The 20,498-nt window shown below is 41.1% G+C and overlaps 1 protein-coding gene across 3 annotated transcripts in view; it reads right to left on the reverse strand.

The window, feature by feature from the left end:
* LOC306931616 (AT-rich interactive domain-containing protein 5B-like) overlaps positions 1–13,022 on the reverse strand; it is a 92,511-nt gene extending 79,489 nt beyond the window's left edge. The window contains exons 1-2 of one of the 3 annotated variants that reach the window (XM_079513071.1): positions 12,932–13,022; positions 12,308–12,562 (exon numbers count right to left, since the gene is read on the reverse strand). In XM_079513071.1, the coding sequence (XP_079369197.1) occupies positions 12,308–12,562; positions 12,932–12,952 (276 nt within the window). In that variant the 5' untranslated portion in view covers positions 12,953–13,022. Of the gene's footprint in view, positions 1–11,796; positions 11,932–12,307; positions 12,563–12,931 lie in introns of those variants that run through there. The other 2 variants (XM_079513072.1, XM_079513073.1) reach the window with 2 other exon arrangements.
* Positions 13,023–20,498: the final 7,476 nt, after the last annotated feature.

Below are 20,498 nucleotides of genomic sequence, written 5' to 3' on the forward strand. Positions count from 1 at the left end.
CCATAACATCTTATATAAGGCAAAAAAGTCCAAATTTCATCATTCTTTAAGTAACATGTGACATATGAAACTAGGGTGTTTGCATGATTCTGAATCCATTCCAAGCATTAGTTTTGCACAAAAAACACTCCTTGGGAGGAAAACGGCCACACAAACGTGATGAGGTCAGCACATTTGGTCAAGTGGATATGGCCTAATTTAGCCCAAGGAGTGTTTTTTGTGCAAAACTAATGCTTGGAATGGATTCAGAATCATGCAATCACCCTAGTTTCATATGTCACATGCTACTTAAAGAATGATGAAATTTGGACTTTTTTGCCTTATATAGGATGTTATGGGCATATTATGCATATTATGCTAATAACTCAATTTCCCACGGGAGTTGAATTTCAAACTTTTAGTACATGTTATTAGACACCTTTAGAAACACATTGGTGAAGAAATTTCTTGGTAACGATTTAGTTCCCAGATTTGTCAAATACCTGATAAAATGCCCTTACTATTAGTAAAGTAGGCTTTCAACATCTTAAAACTGTCTTTGTTTTGGTATCGAAAGTGTATTTTTTATTATAGATTATTATAGGCTGCGCTACTGGGGGTGTGCAGGGCAACAGCTGAAACGTAACAGAGTTAAGGAGAACTCCTAAGGCTATGGACCACAACTATATCTACAGTATGTACTATTTTTGTAGATGTTTCTTTAGTACTCATTCTTGCGCACTCCACAGTCCACACGCACGTATACACAGCTCAAAATGTCAACAAAGTAACTAATCTAATCTAAAGGAGACACACAATAACGTTTTTATATCCTTTGCATATACTGTAAATCAGGGGTGCCCAAAAGGTAGATCGCGATCTACCAGTAGATCACAAAGGCTGTGCAGGTAGATCACATGACATGCCCCTAAAGAGTATTTCATTTAAATATATTGAAGAAAAAAAACGATTAAAATAAAAAACATTTCTCCCCCTCTATTTCCCATTCCAAGTGCAGTCAAAAAGTGTGGGCACCCCTGGATAGGGTGTGTAGTATAGGTGACAAATTCCAAATGTACTTTGTCAATGAATTTAGCTTTCTCTCTGCATTCTGTCATAAACTATAGTAAAACCAAACCAAAACAGGGCGGCGGTGGCTCAAGGGGTAGAGTGGCTGGATGGTAACTGCAAGGTTGCCAGTTCGAACCCGGGCTCTCCCAGAGTTGGTGTCCAAGTGTCCTTGCACTATATATTTCTAAAACTATGAAACATTTCAAAGATTTCTTTTCAGGCAAACATGTCCACCGTAAGATGAACCTAAATAGGTTTGAATGGGGTTTCTAGGTGTAAGTATGTAGGACTAGTAGCATGCCAAAGTTTGTGCTATTGTCATTGAGAATGCATTGGGCGTTTTAATAGGCGTCCCTATTCCAAAGCCCCCCCAGGTACATTTATATATTTAAACTATTTTCAGCAATGGTACACTTATTTTTTCAGTGGGTAGATCTTGTTGAGCTGGTCATTTTGAAAGTAGATCTCACGTCATAAATGTGTGGGCACCCCTGCTGTAAATGGTACTGAAAATTCAGCAGAAATCCATCTCCCTCCTCATCTGGTACTACAGGCATATAAAATCCCCACCAGTTGGAGACAGTATTTCCTTATAAAGGAGAGTCCAACGATAGATAGCTTGATGTAGATGTGTCTCCCTCACTAAGTAGCAACATCAAACATGGGTTTTTGGTTGTTTTATAATGAGCTGTCTTCTGCTGTCAAGTGGTGGTGGGTGAGTGTAACCGGCTTTCCATGCAATGAAAAACGGACTCCCTCCTGCTTCTCCCTTTAGAAAAAAAAGGAGGCCATTTGAATAATGCAAAGCAACTGCAAATAGCGTTCACCCTGCAGCCAAAAAGAATAGAAAAACACTCCACATTTTATCTCCTCTGAAATAACTACTGTACTTTGATGCAATCTGCTGCCGGAACACAGATAAACAATATCAACATATCTACTTGCATCGAGTGCAATCTAACTAAAATGCATGGAATATTGTAATGTTGAATTTGTCGCACAAAATGGCAAGGGAGTGCCTCAACGGTATACTAAAGCTTTTCCAACCAAGTGAAAAAGCAAAAAAAAATCAGACCCGTCTGAAGTGAGTGGTGCTGTACTGTACTGTACTGTACTGTACTGTACTGTACTGTACTGTACTGTACTGTACTGTACTGTACTGTACTGTACTGTACTGTACAAGCCCTCCTCCCTGGCCTGTGTGTGTGTCTATTTTGCTATTTTTGTGCTCGGACAGACCCAGGGACAGACCCAGGGACACACATAGCTGTCTACAGGAGTGGTTGCACCACTCAAAAAAAGGACAGCAACACAACCATTTTCCCTCTATATCAATCACTTGAATGGCACTGTGCATTGTATGAGTGTCACCGGATCCTGTTGGGGGGCTTGTTCTGTTTGAGAGCAGTGTTGCCAGATTTTGTGAGAGAAATAAGCAACTAGTAATATGAAAGTACACCCAAAATAATCTACTAGGCTATGGCTATTTGAAATTTGCTGATTTACAAGCTCACAGCGTGATTTTAAACAAAAAAGTGGTAATTTTTAAAACATTTCTTAAACTGTTTAACACAAATCTGGGGGGGGGGTCCTCAGGCACAAAATATCGTGAGTCTGCTCGGTTAACATTAGGAAACAAGCCCAAAATAAGAAACTACACTTTAGAAATAAGCCCAGGAAAAAAAAGCAGCCTACAACTACCAATATTTACAAGCAACTTTACAGAAAAAGCCATATGTCACTTATAATAAGCTGACATGGCAACACTGTTTGAGAGCTAAGCCAAGCACAACATGTGAGAGCAATTCAGCAGCTGTCAACTCAGTGGAGAATATAATCTATCTATCTGTCTATGAACAGGGCAACAGATCTACAAACAGGCTATTCTTCTGCCTACTCATGCATCACGTGTGACGTTTCATTCAGGCCGTGGTCTGCGCCATTTTTAAATAGGGCTAAATAGTCTGTTGAAACCAGTGGGAACCGGTACAAAAATCGTCAAAAGTCTGGGTTTCTTTCTGTGAAAACTCCTAGTTTTCATCATTAGTTTCATTTTCCTGTTACTTCAGAAAGTCATGTAGATCCACATGGGAATGGCATGGCTCAAATGCGAATCTAGTTATCTAGTTATTATTATTATTTTGTCAGTGTGTATTATCGGACTTCAAAGCATGAACAGCATACTGCACAGCCAAGTAGAAAAATAGCAAAGCAATATTACTACTACTACTACTACAAATAATAATAACAACCCTTGTTTTTAGGAGGTCCCTGGAAGCTTGAGGCCCGTTTCAATTGAAACGAATGAAACATATATAAGGCCGCCACTGCATAGTGATGCGGTATGACTCCAAAATCTGGGCAAGGTTTCAGCCTGATCCCCACTTACTTTCATTATGAAATTAAAATAGAATATTAAAATATAATAGCTCCGGGCAAATACACATACTGTACAAACCGACCCTCCTATTTGAGTAACAATTAATAAAATGGTATTATATATATATATCCTATATTAAAATGTCCTAATGGGTGGTGCGGTCCATAGGTGCCGGAGGGGGGGTCATTTGGGTCTGAATTTCCCCGCACTAGGGGGACCTGGTCTATATATTTATTTTTCCCGACCGACGCTGGTGCATGCCATGGTCTAGCACCGTTTCCATTTAGCTGTGCAATAACTGCAGTTGCTCTGTCTCAACTTGATCAAGGTGTCAGACGGGCTAATACACAACAATGTGAGTCACGATGCCCAAGAATGCTTTCTAAAATACTAAGCATTTTAAAGTATAAAGTACATCAGCCTTGTGTTCATACAACAGAAAGATTGGGTATTGGGTAGGCCTAAGACTGACTTTCAGGACCTTTCACTGCTTCGTCTCAAGTTCAACCATTACTCTATGGCTCTGGTCTCAGCCACCAGTGTATTTGTTTTACATTCCGTTTTTCTCTAAAGTTGAATTTTGCCACTATTGTTGGAGAAGCCATAAACTGCAGGTTCATCCCGATGTTCTGGGCATCTTTGTAAAGTTAGTGTTAGTAAAAAGCAGGTAAAAGAGTAACGTTAGAGCAGACTAACATCAGTCACTCTACCATTCAATGTAGTAGAAGATCTGCAAGTTTACACCGCAGATGTGTCGTCTCCGCCTACAGGAAATACGTTCGCTGCAACCAGGGGACCCGTTTCTGAATCGGTCTATACAGGGGCGGCCTTAAGGATCGGGAGGCCCCGTTCATGACGTCATAATTTTAATAATTATTATAAAACTGTCAGTGTGGGCCTGGGCCATGGCTCAGTGGTCCAGGCACCTTGGCTGGTAATCCAGTCTGGCAGTGTGCCGCGGGTTCGACTCCCGATCCCGACGGCCTTTACTGCATGTCTTCCCCCCATCTCTCTCCCCATTTCCTGTCAGCCTACTGTCTGTCCCTCCATAAAAAAAATATAAAATAAAGGCGAAAGCCAAAAAAAGCATGAACAGCGAATACCGGAGAACTTGCCAGTTTACCAAGTCGCCGCGGCAAAAATTCTTCATCAATGCCTTCATCGTTGTGCTAACATGCTGTCTTCATCAGTGTAGTATGTCAAACCCACAGATGTTATAGTTCATTTCCAAAGTGATCAAATTATTTTGTGCAATTAAATGGTCAGGCATCAATGGCTAGATGACAAAAAGGTGAGTATGTGAATACCAATGATAAGTAGGCCTACCATTTCAGGAATTGTTTACTAATGAATTACATTGTTTTGGTACTTTTGTGTTTAAACTTTTAGCATTCCTACTTTCTCTAGTGTTAACTCTAAACAACTATCGTCTCTCTCTCAATTCAATGCAATTTAAATGAAGGTGAAGTAAAACTAAAATGCACTAAATCGCGGAGAGTTGGTAAACTGGCGAGTTCTCCGGATACCTGAACAGCATACAGCACAGCCAAGTAGAAAAATACACAAAAGCAGCTTGATTAAACAATTATTTTACTTTGTCTTGAAATTACTGTAAGGGAGGCAGCATAAGCTAATGCTATACAATGATGCAATCGCAACTCTCAGTGCTGCAGTGAGTGCACACACCGGGAAGTGGGAACAATTACAAACAACACAGCAACCACGTGACATGACAGGTCAAGTATCACTGACCTGTCACTGGCTGCAGTGATTATTAGCTGCTGCCAACTAGTGGTAAGTGGACGTACATGATGAGGCTGAATAATTGACAAGACTGAATGGAAGGCTGCGATGCAATGCAATATTACTACTACTGCAAATAATAATAATTATTATTATACATAGGCTACCGGTATACATATTTCATATTATACAAAAAATAAATTGGGAGGCCCCTGGAGGCTCGAGGCCCATTTCAATTGAAACGATTGAAACATATATAAGGCCGCCACTGGGTCTATAGGGAGTCAAATGCAGCCTGGTGTGACTTTTGGCATGACAGATCACTTAACAGTGTTTGTGGCCGCTTATTCTTCGGATTGGAGCAATGGTGATGGTGCGCCCTCGTGGCCCCAGGCAAGGCTCTTCTCAAGGCACTCTCCTGAAAAGTGTTTGTGCCAAGTTTAGTGCAGTTCGGTTATGTTTGTGACATCCACGGTCTGCGCTCGTCTGACCCACCCTCTAGGCAATTTCATAAGATTGGAATGGGGGAGATCCTCTTACTTGGGCATCGAGGGATACTTTATTGTCAATTCTTATCATTTCGGTGCAGGTGATTTCCATTTGGGGGTTCCTAAAACCTCTTTGGGGCCACCAAAAAAATCTCTATGCAGGAAAAACCCTGCCTCATACCAACAACTTTAGATTCAATTTCAGAGACGTGATTTGGGAAACACGAGGGTCTTGACTTTGTAGGCACAGCCCAGGCACGCCATGCGGTGCTGTCACTATGAGTTAGGCTGCTAGCTTAGCGGCCAGGCAGATGGAGCCAGCAGGACACTTGATAATATAGGTCAGAGTACTGCAAGCCCAAAGCCAAGAGATGACACTCCACATCAGCTACATCACACACAGCCTGGTGTGGTGACATCAACCAGCACAATGCATTTTAACACTTCCCATAACTACACTGTAAAGTTCTCAGCGTTGATTTAAGTCCCTTGTGTGTCCTTTTGAGACACTCAGGATTGACTGTGCACTCCATAACCAAGATGCACTATTCTGACATATGATATTGAATGTCAGTGCAATAATAATATTTCATCGCACAAATGTTTATTAATAATCTAACTGCCAATTTTAGGATTTTGTGTTAGTAGAATGCAGTCACATATTTAAAACAATGCAGTATATTGTTGCTTTATGTGTAATAATGACGGTACAACATTGACCCAACACCCTTGAACAATGTTTATGTGCCAACAAGTTCAGCAAACCCATCACAAACAACATAAATAATTTATGAATGGACACAACAGTGCATGAAGTGCTGATGTCAAATGTCGAGATGCTCTGCCATTTACAATTCTATACGTAATCTGTGATTCTGTTAGAAAGACCGCTCTCTGAGATATCCCATATCGCTCTGAACAATTCTCATTGAGTGCCCACACAGTGATGGATCCTGGGTGAACGGCAAGGGAGACATTGTTGAATGTCACTGTGCTAAGGCATAGCGTCACATCGCTAGGACAGTGCTTTCAGCTTGGGAGTCAAGGGAGAAATCCCAGTGGGTGGGTGTTTTTCTATCCTGTAGTGTAGATACAAGTGCAGTGCACATAGACAAAAGCAATGAGAGAACACACACACACACACACACACACACACACACACACACACACACACACACACACACACACACACACACACACACACACACACACACACACACACACACACACACACACACACACACACACACACACACACACACACACACACACACACACACACACACACACACACACACACACACACAACTGCCTCAAAGGGGTCAGCCCAGGAATTCCTGAGGCCAAAGGAGATTAGTAATTGAGTAATGGACATGGTGACATGAACAATGAGGAGGGAGAGAGAGAGAGAGAGAGAGAGAGAGAGAGAGAGAGAATGAAATGCAATATGAGTTCATTATCCATCTCTCCTCCACATGACTGACCTTGGCTTTGGTGTCCCAAAACAAACTTATCTGGGAATTAAAAAGGAGCTCTAGGGAGGAAGCAGGGGGACAATTGAATTATAAAATGTTCCTTTGAGCCCACATTAACACTGGATAGAGTTCACCATGAAATATTTAAAAGGTGAACGAGATTGTAGGAAGTGTTCGGCTACTTAAGCATATGCAGTTTATTCATATGCACAAAGGCGCTTTAATATCTGCAGGGTAGTGAGCTTATCTTTTATTCACCGATTTCCATTAAGCGATTACTTTTACATGAGCTATGGTGATCCCTGTGAACTCAGCATTAGTTTACAGACAAAGATGGTGGAAAAATAGCTCAATAATAGGCATTCTCAAAAAGCCTTTCTTAAAGTCGCCAAAGCATCCATCATGTAAGATAACACCGCAAAACAGCTGCGTCAGCTTGCTTGGATCACTGCTGCTTTGTACTGATGTATTTCAAGAAAATGCACACAAAGAATCTTGGTGAAAACAGAAATACTGCATTATTGTTTCTTACTGGAATCGTTCAGTCTATGAAGAATTAAAAATATTGGCTGGAGAGCATCAGTAAGTGCAGCTTGTCTGTGGTTCCGTTTTCCTCAAAGGTTATAATAACGATCGGCTGTAGCTGGGGGCGCTGGATTCATGCATCAAGGCAAATGTTTGCCTGTTCAAGTGGTTTGTCAATGACAAAGTGGAAAAACCAATCTAGAGAGAGCACCAGAAGTCTCTCATGTGTTGACAAACCAGGCACTGCTTGCAACATATCATTACTTAGTCTGCAGAGTCACAAAATAGTTTGGTTGAGGGAATCAAAAGATTATGAGGGCTATGAATGACAACTCCTTAAAAACCAATGGGAAATGCTAGTGGGGGATTTTTTTTATAGCCTTTGAAGTCCAGCGTATTCCATTTAAAAAGGTTTTAAATTACACTATCCTAAAAAGCTGGCAATAATTTACATGCTATTTCAGTGATGGTGTGGAATTCACTGGAGGGCAGTGTTCAGAGTTAATGACTTGTTCTGCAGCAGGGGGACACACATGCATGCGCCGCGTGCGCGCACACACACACACACACGCACACGCACACACACACACACACACAATCCACTAGCCCCCACCGCTCAAATTCCTGCCATTGTTGTGCGAAGGGGAGAGCTGGTAGAATGCACATATACTGGCCAAGACAAGTGCCCAGTAAGAGACACAATATGAAATGTGCCATATCACATTTACACTGAAGTCATTCAGCAGGATGACCCCATCTACTGCAATAGCAGTCACATATTTGGGCTACTTAGACTTAACTCAACTAGCATCCCAGATGCCTGAATTACCCATTCAGGCTTTTTCCCTTAGGAAAAATCAAAGCAGCAGCAAATGAATACAATTTAATTTCTCTACAAGCTGGCTTTCCGAGTGCTGGAACACATGCATGGACTACTGCCATGTACTGAAGAGATGGCTCTGGAGCTGTGCCAAAGTGTTTTCCACAGCAATCAATACTGGCCTACTGCTGCAGTCCCCAGCCTGTCAGTGTGTGCATGTGTGTTTGTGCATGTGTGCCAAAGCCTTGTCAGCTGGGGGGACGAAATGGAGGAGAAGCGAGGTCAGATGAAATCAGAGGTGATGATAATAGCACATTAATATAACATGATCCAGAAATAGTCTGCGTGGTTGTGAATTTCCAATAAGACTGACTTGTCATATTTGCAGTAAAGCAGGGGAGACACACACACATAAACACACACACACAGGGAAAATTAACTCCCTGGAGCCGAGTATACAATACATGTGGGTGTTGTGCAGTTAACTGTTATCTAAAACAGCTCTCTCCTGGAAAATCTGGTCAACAACAGAAAGCATTGCAGCCAGCAAGCAGTGCCGGAAGGAGGAGAAGGCCATTTGGTGCGAAATAGAATAATGTGTCACTCAATTAAATGCGTTTTAAACACATGTGCCTGTTTGGTTGGTGGCATTTTGCAGGAGGACAAATAGTGCAGAGGCCCCAATAGAGGGTTTGTCATAATGGCTGAGCAGCACAACACAAAGCCTGTTTAAAGAGCAAGCAGAGCTCAACTGGTTGGGGTAAACACTGCCTGTCAGATGGAGATACAATGAAAAATAGAGCCTGCCACACATATGGACTTAATCATTAACTTGGAATATGTCTCGTTTAAAAATCGTGGATTAATAACAAGGATAACTATACGTTTCAACGCTGCCTGATAATGTTTTATCCATTAATATATTTTGTTTACCAAATCACAATTTCAATCACTTTTTTATTCCATTCGGAGCTGACAGGGCTGAAAGGGGAATTGACCTCAAGCTCCTGCGACAGCAGAAAAACAAGCACAGTAGGTCATGGGTTGAATCCTCTCGTCACTGCCTGCCTTCCGCAGCACAGCACAGTAAAGCATGGCTCGGGAGGGGCAGAGCAAACAAATACCTGAGAAATACCCAGGAAATTACATCATACCACAATGCTGAGAACACAAGTGAATCAGTAATGTGATTCCGGACAGCCAGTTCAATAAAGGTTGTTTTGATGTTTATTGTCTTGAGGGGGGTAAGCAAGCATCCCTGTGGTATTTTGGGGATATTGGCTCCAGGCTTCAAATAATTGCCATCTCGAAATACAAGGTATGCGACATACCCATCACAGCTGCATGCATGCCATGTAGTCTTTAATTTTACGGGGGGAAAAATAACCGAGTAGCCAAATGCTGAATGTCACCTACAGTACAAGTGGTATAAACAATACGCAAAACTAATGAAGAGAACATGAACCAGGTATCAGCAACACGAATGCTATTAATGAGTTCATGAAAAGAGGGAGAAAAAGCCACATATATCCTGTAAATACAGTATGGTATAGACCTACTACTGCATAGCCATAGGTCAAATTGGTCCCAATGATTCACTGCAGGCAGACTAATTCACATGAGATTAAAATATGATATATCAACAGCAACCTGAAGTAATGACATGCAGGTTATGATTTTCACGTCCCTTTGCAACTCAGACATATTTTCTTTCTACTTCCAGTGTTTACAACCACTGAACACAGAAATAAACATTTTACACACATACTGTAGATGCTCGTTTCAAATTAGTCATCAGTACCTTCCACTTAGAGGACCATGTCTATTATTTCAACGGTCACCCAAGTCCCATATTATCATGGTATCATTGCTCTTTGAGGCAGGCTTCTTCATTTCTTGTTTTTGGATTATGGATTGCAACTTTAAGCACTGCTAGCTGACTCATGCAGTGCAGATTAGTGTTATGGGGCAAAGTCAGCGAGAATGTGAATGGGCTCAGTGAAGGTCATAAACTGACTTAGAGTTGTCAGGGTAATTTCCACTGTGTAATATAAGTAGGCCGATTTGCTGAGAGCATACGGTTTGACAAGCCCTTTCATTGAGGGCAATCTGCAAGCATGCACACAGCACTTAAACATATCATTACCAAATGATAGTATTTTACAGTTTATTCTATGACCAAAATGTGTCTCCAGTTCAGCTCTGTTTGACAAACGTATCAGCATATACCAGGAGCGTGTCCTCTGGTGGTGCAAGCTGTTACATTATTCAGCCTCTGCTTCTCATTAGATTTGAAACTATTAGCAAATGTTACAGTTTACACTGCGGTCCTCCTTGTATCATGTTCTGTTATACTATATTATTTTCAAAACTCCTTAGATTTGCCTAAGCTACCATGCCCTTTTGATTGGGGAATTGGTTAATATGATATTTTTTTCATATTCATACACCCAATTAGCTGGAATGTAAGCACTTTGCAATGCAAATGACTATTAGGGAAAGGGGCGGAGCTGACAAGTCTTTATTGCGCAAGCATGGTCTCTGAATCGACGATGCATGCATGCATGCACTCAAAGTAATTACTAAATAATTACAGCGTGTTAGAGGCTAAAACGAGAGGGCTCTAGTAGGTGAGGCCCGTTGATAGAAGAATTCTGCCAGAATACATGATTTCTTGTGTAAGCAGCAGGCCATAAATAGCCACCTTTCCCATGAATAGGAAATGTGATAGCCACTCTATTACTCAAGAGGAAAGAATGTAAGTAAACCATCAGCGGAACAGTCAAGTACAAACCCCGGCTTTGTTCTTCCTCATAAACAATATAACAACAGCAGAGAATCATTTCCATCTAACCACAAGTGATTCAAAGGAGAGGGTCGAAATGAAAAGCCTTGTTGTCGGTCGATGAGGAATCACGGCATATAAGAGCAGATTATTTGTTTTATCGCCAGTGAGAAAAGCATTCCCACCACCAACTCATCAAAGTAATGTAATGCCGAGCAGTGGAGCGGTATAGGACTGGGCTGTGATGACAGGCGCTACATTTGGCTACAGTCAATCATATCGACTGCCTCTATGCCAACACAGCCACATGTAACACTGAGATTTTAAGTGGTTCAGTAAATGTGAGGCGACGACGATATCACATCTATTAAATCATGGATGAAAATGTCCACACAGAATACAATGCAAAACTGCAAATAGTGGCCACTATTGGACGTGTCAGCACTCAGTACCGTCACTCTGCTTCGCTGTGCTTTTAAGAAGCGACTCCAGCGCAGGCAGCGTTACAAGATATTTAATAATTATCATACCGACCAATCTAGGGCGGTCCTCTGATCCCATATATATTCATTGTCATTTTGCAATTTCCGCCCATATGTCAGCATTTGACATACATCATGAAGAAATGAAATGACAGACGACGGTGCCTACGCGCTGGATTCTTGCGGATTTTCCCCCCTCTATAATACAATTAACCCCACAGAGCGCAGCGGCAGCCTTATTGAGCGCAGCTGGACAAGTGCACATTCAGCAGTTGACACACCACAATGAACAAACAGGCTGAAAAGTAGATTGTAGGTCAATCAACCCCATTTTTGTTTAAAATTCATGATCGGCGCATCAATCCATTAAACAGAATGCCCTCTGTCATTTCAAACACTGACAAGGTACTGGCAACACTTAACGCAATAAAGACATTATTCAATCAAGCCAGCGCACATGCATGGACATGCAAGAACATCAACAACAACAACCCAAGCCTGTTTGAGGAAACGATAAACGCTTTAAGCCACATCATCATTATTCGTCATTTATTCCTACCTCTCCTTGGCTGACTGTACGTCCCTGGGGAGTATCCTCTGGTAGGAAATAAAGTTTGGAGCTTGATAAAAGTTGCTTGCTTGTTCTTTCCTCCCAGAGCAGCTGAAGCTCCGCTATGCAAATAGGATCCTCTGGTTTACATCTGACGAAGAAAAAGTCTCCGAGGGACAGAATCCTCGGTTTACCATCCCGGTAAAATTTAAAGGCTTTGTAGAATATGTATGGTCCATGTAAACCGCAAGACGAGCCCACCCACTGTTGAGGAAAAAACATAAATGCATCAAAATAACGAATGCCTTCATAAAACGTTCGGCAGGCTAAACAATTCGCAGTCAAAAGAACACATAAACCATCTTGGTTTATGTGTTCTTTTGAGAGATAATTAGCCTACGCAAAGTCCGGTCGCTTAAATAGCACGGTTGTAAATTATCGCTATTTTCGCACACATTTAGAAGCATGTAACTATTTTTAGCTGTTCCAAAATATGTCATAGATGTGATCATATATATACACAATGAAATATTTCAAAGTTTTGCAGAACGGACGCAGAATTACAACTATCAGTACTTAATGATTAGCAGAATGTGAACATTCAATAAAGGTATTGTTGATAAGAAACGTTACCTTCAGTGAGTTCGGCTCCATCTCGACGATATGAATTGATTAAACTCAACACGCTCTCCAAAACTTGCTGGCTTGAATGGATTGCCTAAGGTCCTGTAAGGACCATATTGGTTGTACAGATAAAACATGTTATCTTTAGTCAATAAACACTCGTGTAAAATATATTTAGATGGATTAATTTAGTGTAAGACTATGTATGATAAGGTACATTTATCAATTTAACACATCAAATGTGTAAGACATAATTTAAGTGGACGTTGATGGAACTATCGCATACATACGAGCAAAATACAGCGATATAATTCCTATATTATCAAGAATTGCAGATAATTGAGCAAAGATATTTGTTTAAAGACTATGACTTACCATTGGCGAAAAGACTCCACGCTAATTGTGTCTCTGTGTAGACTTTTAAGTAGTTTTGGTGGATTTCTGCAGTATGTTTCTTGCAGGACTTTCAGTATGAAAGCACATTTCTCACAGTAATGATACTGGTGCGCTTTGCTGTGGATGCCTTCAAGAAACAATGTTACATCAAAGTTAATAGGACTATCAAATGTTTCCTCAAAAGGCAATGTGGGACCCATGAGGATGAGGTTAGGTACTGGCTTTGCTTTGAGCAAACGAGCACGATATGGCTTAAAAGTCTTAAAGGTAGCCTACATGTGTTAGATATACTGGAAAAATAATGGTCTTTATAAAATGAAGAAAGCCTTCAAAGAAAGACAATTGGCCGAGTTTAGTAGCCTAGTAGGCTACAACGCGTCACGCGTCACATATATATGTGTGTGTATGTATATATATATATATATATATATATATATATATATATATATATATATATATATATATATATATAATACATACACACACATACACACACATGCCTACATATATGTGGTATATAAATTCAGATTCAGTCTATTTGGATAATCAGTCCTGACTCCTGGTTCAACATTTCCGTTAGTAGGCTACATTAGGATTAATTACGAAAGCTCAAAGGCATTCATTAACGTCAACTTAAATTAAATTATCGATTCAGTTTCAATTAAATTATTACTGTGATAGTGTAGAAGACAGACATTTAAAATCAATAGCCAACTTTCATTAACAAAGAAGGCTGCTCAACCGTTTAGTGATTTCGCCGTCGGCAACATTTTATCAGGTGCATGCATTGCATAGGGTTATTGATCGATTGGGAAGTACCCATATAGTCCACAGCGGTGTGCTGTTTTCCACAATCATCCACCCATGCCCTCCTTTTATCCGCCACACACAGCAGAGCATGCAACAGCGACATGCTTCTCACACTGGCTATTTGGTTTCAAGTACAGTACAGTATTACGCAATAGGCAGTGATGTAAATATGTTTTCATTTTCAATGTATTGAGTCCTGGGATGCAGGGATGGTCTTTTAGACAGTCCTCCCAGGGACATTTTATGAGTCCCACTTCAACAATTGACATATTGACATATGATAGGCTAGGCCTATATTGACAAAATGACATATTTTGCATTAGAAAACAGAAGAAATTATTATTATAACTAAAGCTAGCAAAATAAACTAGAATAAAAAACAGTAGTACAGTAGTGTATCCCATGGATGCAGAGGTCATTGTTTTATTGCGTCCCTTAACTATAAACTGCGTTTTGGGATGCAAAATGCACTCTATTTTAATCTCTGAATAGGCCTTTTTCTGAAATTACGGATATGGGTCGAGATTGCAGGCACAGTGATTTTCATCAATCAGTCAAGTGATTAACTGACACATTTTGCTGCTCGTGTTGCTGCTACGAATGATGCTGTCTTTCATATGGATATTCTCTATAGTAGTGGAGACTATAGTCTTACATGATGTAGGCTAGGCTAATATTATAGATAGTGGACACTGAATAAGAAACACTGGTGGTGTCAGTGTGGGCTGGGCTGGCTGTGGTGTAGGTTTCCTGCAATGTATATTTGACTATATTTGACCCATATAGCATGCCATTTGGTCTTACTATTATCTACCCTGATTTCTATCTCTCAGCCATTTCAATGAATCAATGAGGCTGCATTGTTAATGGCAGCCAGCATAATGAAGTCCCTAGTCAATCAATGGCACTACTCAAACTCTTATCTGGTAATTGGAATTGCTTGCTTGTCAATAGAAAGAGAAGAGCCCAGCAGAGATAGTAATATTTTGATACAAATACACAGCTTGATATTAATTGAGTCACACTGACAAATCTTTATTCATTCATAATGAGGACATGATGGTGAGATAACGTGTCAGTGTTTAGTATTAGCACTAATTACTAGGAAATAATGTTAAGATAAGATGTGATATAACCTCTCTCTCTCTCTCTCTGACACACACACACACACACACACACACACACACACACACACACACACACACACACACACACACACACACACACACACACACACACACACACACACACACACACACACACACACAAGAGTTTGTTTATCAGGGCAGCTCACTTGAAATAAGTTGACCAGTAAATTTGTAAAAAATGTCTGACTCGACTCACTCAAGTTCATGGTTCAAGCTGTCTACGATGTCCAGCCCAGCCCAGCCAATCTCCATCTCTGGGGTATGGTTGACTCTCCAGCCTGTGTGCTGTGCTCCAGGAAAGGCTCTCTGACTGGAGCACATCCTAAGAAGCTGCTCTAAAGCTCTGGGGGAGGGCTGCTACCGTTGGCGGCACGACCAGGTGCTGAAGACCGTTGCTGAAGCCATCTCTAACGTCGTGGCCAAAAACAACAGCAGCAAGCAACAACATGGAAGGAGGAACATTGCCTTTGTCAGGCTGGAGAGCAGCCGCAGTCACAGCCCAAACCAGCAGCCGGCCTACTCACCTCAGTCACAGCCCAAACCAGCAGCCGGCCTACTCACCTCAGTCACAGCCCAAACCAGCAGCCGGCCTACTCACCTCAGCGGTGGACTGGGATCTACAAGTTGACTTGGTCAAGCAGCTCAAGTTTCCAGACCACGTCACAACAACTTCTTTCAAACATTGTGCTTTCGTCAGTATCTTCAAGGCGGGTGCTACTGATAGAACTGACAGTTCCCTGGGAGGACCGCATAGAGGAGGCGAACGAGCGGAAGCGGGCAAAGTACCAGGAGCTGGTCGAGCAGTGCCAAAGAGGAGGCTGGAAGGCACGCTGCTGCAAGCCCATTGAAGTGGGGTGTAGAGGCTTTGCTGGCCGCTCACTGTGCAAGGTGTTCACGCTACTTGGCATCAGGGGGGCTGCAAAAAGGAAAGCCATCAAGTCCACCATGGAGGCGGCAGAGAGAGCCTCTAGATGGCATTGGATCAGGAGGAGTGATCTGTGGGCCAATGCTACTGGGACACAAGCTTGCTTGATCAACCCTGGCTGGGTCACCTGAGGGAGGGGGTATGATTGTTGAAAGACCCGAAACCACTGATGATCTCAGGCACAATCACTGAAGATGTGTCCCAGTGCATCTTAGGATGTATCTTTCACTCAAGTGCTAATATCTAGCTTAGCTTAATTATGGGAAATAAATATATTGTGTGAAGGACATTTTGGGACAGTCAAAAAAGTAGAAATGGTATATTTGCACTGTATATTATGTACTTACTGTACAGTAGCCTATTATTTCACTATATAATAGTATATCTGCCAACTGCCTTGCGTACATCTGTCTGTACATCTGTCCTTCCACCTCTCTGTCCGTCTCTGTGACTGTCAACTGCATAACTTGTGTTTGACAAATTGTTGGCGTGTACATAACAAAAATCCACATGAAATTAAATCTATTGGTGTAATGGTCCTATAATAAGGGATGGGTCGCAAAAAGTGACTATACACGAAGATAAGGATGAGACGTACCGGTATTCATTTGGATATCTAACTTGTCATGAAACTTGCTGAGCATGTTCATGCTTCCCAGAGGATGAACCATAACCATTTGAGTGTCCCCATGACCTTTCCTCTCTAGCACAACCCTCAAAAATACTTTACTTTGCACACAATATATCACAATATATCTCATCTTACTGGATGAAGACCACTGATTTTGGTGACCTCATGACCTCATCAGACCCACAGATTTCTGGCCACCAAAGTCCAAGTGAAATCCGGCGACCTCAGAACGGTCAGATCCACAAAACATAACCTACTCGGACACATTTGACGTCTCAGGGGTACGGAGATTAGGGAGCATTTGCGATTCTGTCCCTATCGGGACTTAATGTTGAACAACACTGAGTCGAGCGAGTGGTCCACCGCGGCCCACTGGGGTCAACAGTTCTGCGTAAGAATTTAGAAATGGGGTTACCATGCCAAGCACCATTATAGTGTATCACATGAAGAAGAAAGCCTCGGGGAAATTAGGTCAACATAGCTACACTATCTCTTGCCACTCCTATATTGCACAGTGGAGATACATCAATCAACAATGGAAAGCTGTGACCCATTAAAAATCCATCAAGTAAATTTGTTCTCAGGCGCACGTTTCAATAGTAACTTTACACCTGTGTCTTTGTGCTGACATAATCACATGACAAAAGCCTGCTCTGCAAGATGACTTTAGTAAAGGTAACGAGATCTGAGTAATGCTATTGGGCTATGTTTAGCTTCTCCACCTCATTATAACATGGTCTTACATTTCTCCCATTCAGTGACACTGGAGTCCACCTACAGCAGACATATAAAGAAAAATCCAATAACTTTATAAAAAATATAACTTTTAATTACTTGAGTCAGGCATGGTCAAATGGAGTTTGATAAGACTGTTTCCATTGATATTAAGGTGTTTCTTGTTTGATCAGATCTGGTAACTCTTAACAGTGGAACACAATCCTATCACTGGGAGACAATACAGTATGCCACTCTGTGATGTCTTGTACTGTATTTCACAAACGGAAGTAGCTGCTGTACAGTATAGTATAGGTTACAAGACTACATGATTGCAATACTACATCTTGAAACAATAACAAGAAAAAAATCTCCTTTCTGCTCTTATCTAAATTCATGCAAGCAATGTTTTCCTAATTTCACATTGTACCTCATCTTTAACCATCAGTTTCCACCATTTCAATTACAATATTCAACAACCAAGTGCACTCATTCGCCAAGAGAGCCATTATTTTATCCATTAGTGGCTGTGGTCATTGTGCATGCCTAATATATATATATATATACACACTAGTCATCATAATTCACAAGGCAAACATTAAGTTGGCCTAGTCTGAATGGCTGCCATAACAATGAGCTAATTGCCTGCGAAACACAATTTCACGTCTGCATGAGCCACTATTACAGCTGGATTGTCTGATAATGTCAAGTGAGTCATTTTATTAAGCATCACACAAATGTAATCATGTGGTACAGCAACGTTAGTTTGAGTGTAGGTCTATACAAGTGTTAACATTACTATGGGTTTAAGGTTATTATGGCTGGAAAATGTAAATTGATTCAATGAGTTGAATCAGAAATGTGCAAACCACAAACAAAATAGGCTGCTTCATTCCCCCTGCCCTCTGCAATACACATCAGAAGTTCAGGACACTCTCGCACACACGCGCACGCACAAACACATGGACTTAATCCATGTGCACAGTCACATACTCTATATCTTTACATCTGAAACCAGGATTAGAAGCATGAATAATGTATTTATGCAAATGTCCAGACCAGGGGTATAACTATAAACGATGAGGGTGATTGAAAAGCCATTTTGTTAGATTGAGTTACAGCTGCCTGTGGGTTATGGATGTTTTCACTGCAGACAGGAAAGTGAACACCAGTGAGGAAAGAGGTCAAAGCATCTCTGCCACATCTGAGGAATACATCACACAATCTGTGCTTGCCATTTACCATTTGTCCAATGCATTTCAAAACATAACTGAGGCTATATGGCACCCAGTGGTCAAATTATAATCAACTATGAAGCCACAAAGGACAGTGATCTCACCATTCTGCACCTGTTTAATACATTATCACTGAATTTTCCATTCAGTTCCTGAATTGTTATGAGACAGTCATAAATGTCAGCGATCAACGATTATCAGATTATCCACCAATCCATGTCATCCTCCATCTGGTGAGGATCCTGCATTTATGTACAATTTGCATATAGCCTACTGTAAGTATTATCGCAGATAGAACCCTGTCATTTTAGATGAGTCACATTAAAACCAATAGGCTAGACAGACATCATACTACTGTATGAATAATTAGGTTGTATTCTGTATTGTCTATGTACATTTGAATCTGTTTAATCCCTGTGTATCTCATTCATATTCCAATCCCTAGATTGGGACTTTCTAATGCAATCTCTACATGAATGGCTAAATAGCATTGGGCCACTTCATTGGGAATGGAATGAGATGTAGAGAAGAGGGAAGTAGTAGTATAGTATAGGCTACTCTATTTTCTCCAGAGCACAGCACTGTAAGTCAGTGAATATATAATATTCAAAACAAACAAACACACACACGCACGCACACGCGCACACACGCACGCACGTACACTATAGATCGACCTACTGCTACTGTAAAATTCCTATCATAATTTATCTCATCTTATATGGCAATTTGGGGATCACTTGAAGTTGCTATGGTAACTGGTATTTTGAGACGCCTAATGACCTATGAAAAAACACTCATTGTAAACTTCACTGAAGCTAAATGAGATTGCTGTCTGTGCCGTGTGATACATGGCTGAGAACATAATCCCTGCGCTATGCTTGGCCTTTCCCTCTATACAGGGCAAATTTAGGTCGTTAATATCAATATAAACCAGCTGTGGGCTGTTTAGCCTGTTTACTGTACTATGAATGTGAGCCAAGTAGCTAGCGGAGCCAAGCCCCGAGCTGCATAATGTATAGCCTTTTGTTTTGATTTTCTAATGCAGAATTCATAACAGTTGTCAAGTTATGTTCAGACACATATCCACCGAGTGAAAGGAAAATGAACATATTATGGGTTAAAAAGGCAACCCAATATGTTTCACACTAAATCCCTTTCAATATCTCTTTTATTTTTCGGCTTACGTCAAAAATTCCACATAGGAAAAAACAAGCTTTGAAGGACTTCTCTGCTCTGAGGCGAATCATATTTGTCCAATAAGTGCCGGGCTCCGTCTGTGCAGCTGTTGGACTGAGACAGGGGGAGTCATGTGTTACCCATTTAATTCCAATTTCTCCCATGTAAATGTGTGACATGTGTGACTCTGCAGGCCCTAAAGTTGAAACATATACTGTGTTTTGAAACAGAGCGAGAGAATGAAGACCAGGCATATTTGAGTGCTTAGTGCTTACCCTACCCACCTGTTTAAAGAAAGTTAATATTGTTGGAAAGAAACCACGCCTGTTGTCTTTTACATGGCTTTCCATCGCAGGTCTTCTCATCTGTCATGACTCATGATGAAAATGAATAGACAAAGGACAGAATGGAGTCAGCGTAACTCCTTAAAGGGGCTTTCGTCGAAAAGTGGGGTCCTTTTGAAAAGTTGAGTTATGTTTATCAAGTAAATGGGAAAATTAGTGCCTTAAAGACGGTGATGCGACGTCGATGAAGCTTCTAC

The sequence above is a fragment of the Electrona antarctica genome (assembly GCF_951216825.1).
Source record: "Electrona antarctica genome assembly, chromosome: 10".
In the NCBI taxonomy this organism is placed as follows: domain Eukaryota; kingdom Metazoa; phylum Chordata; class Actinopteri; order Myctophiformes; family Myctophidae; genus Electrona; species Electrona antarctica.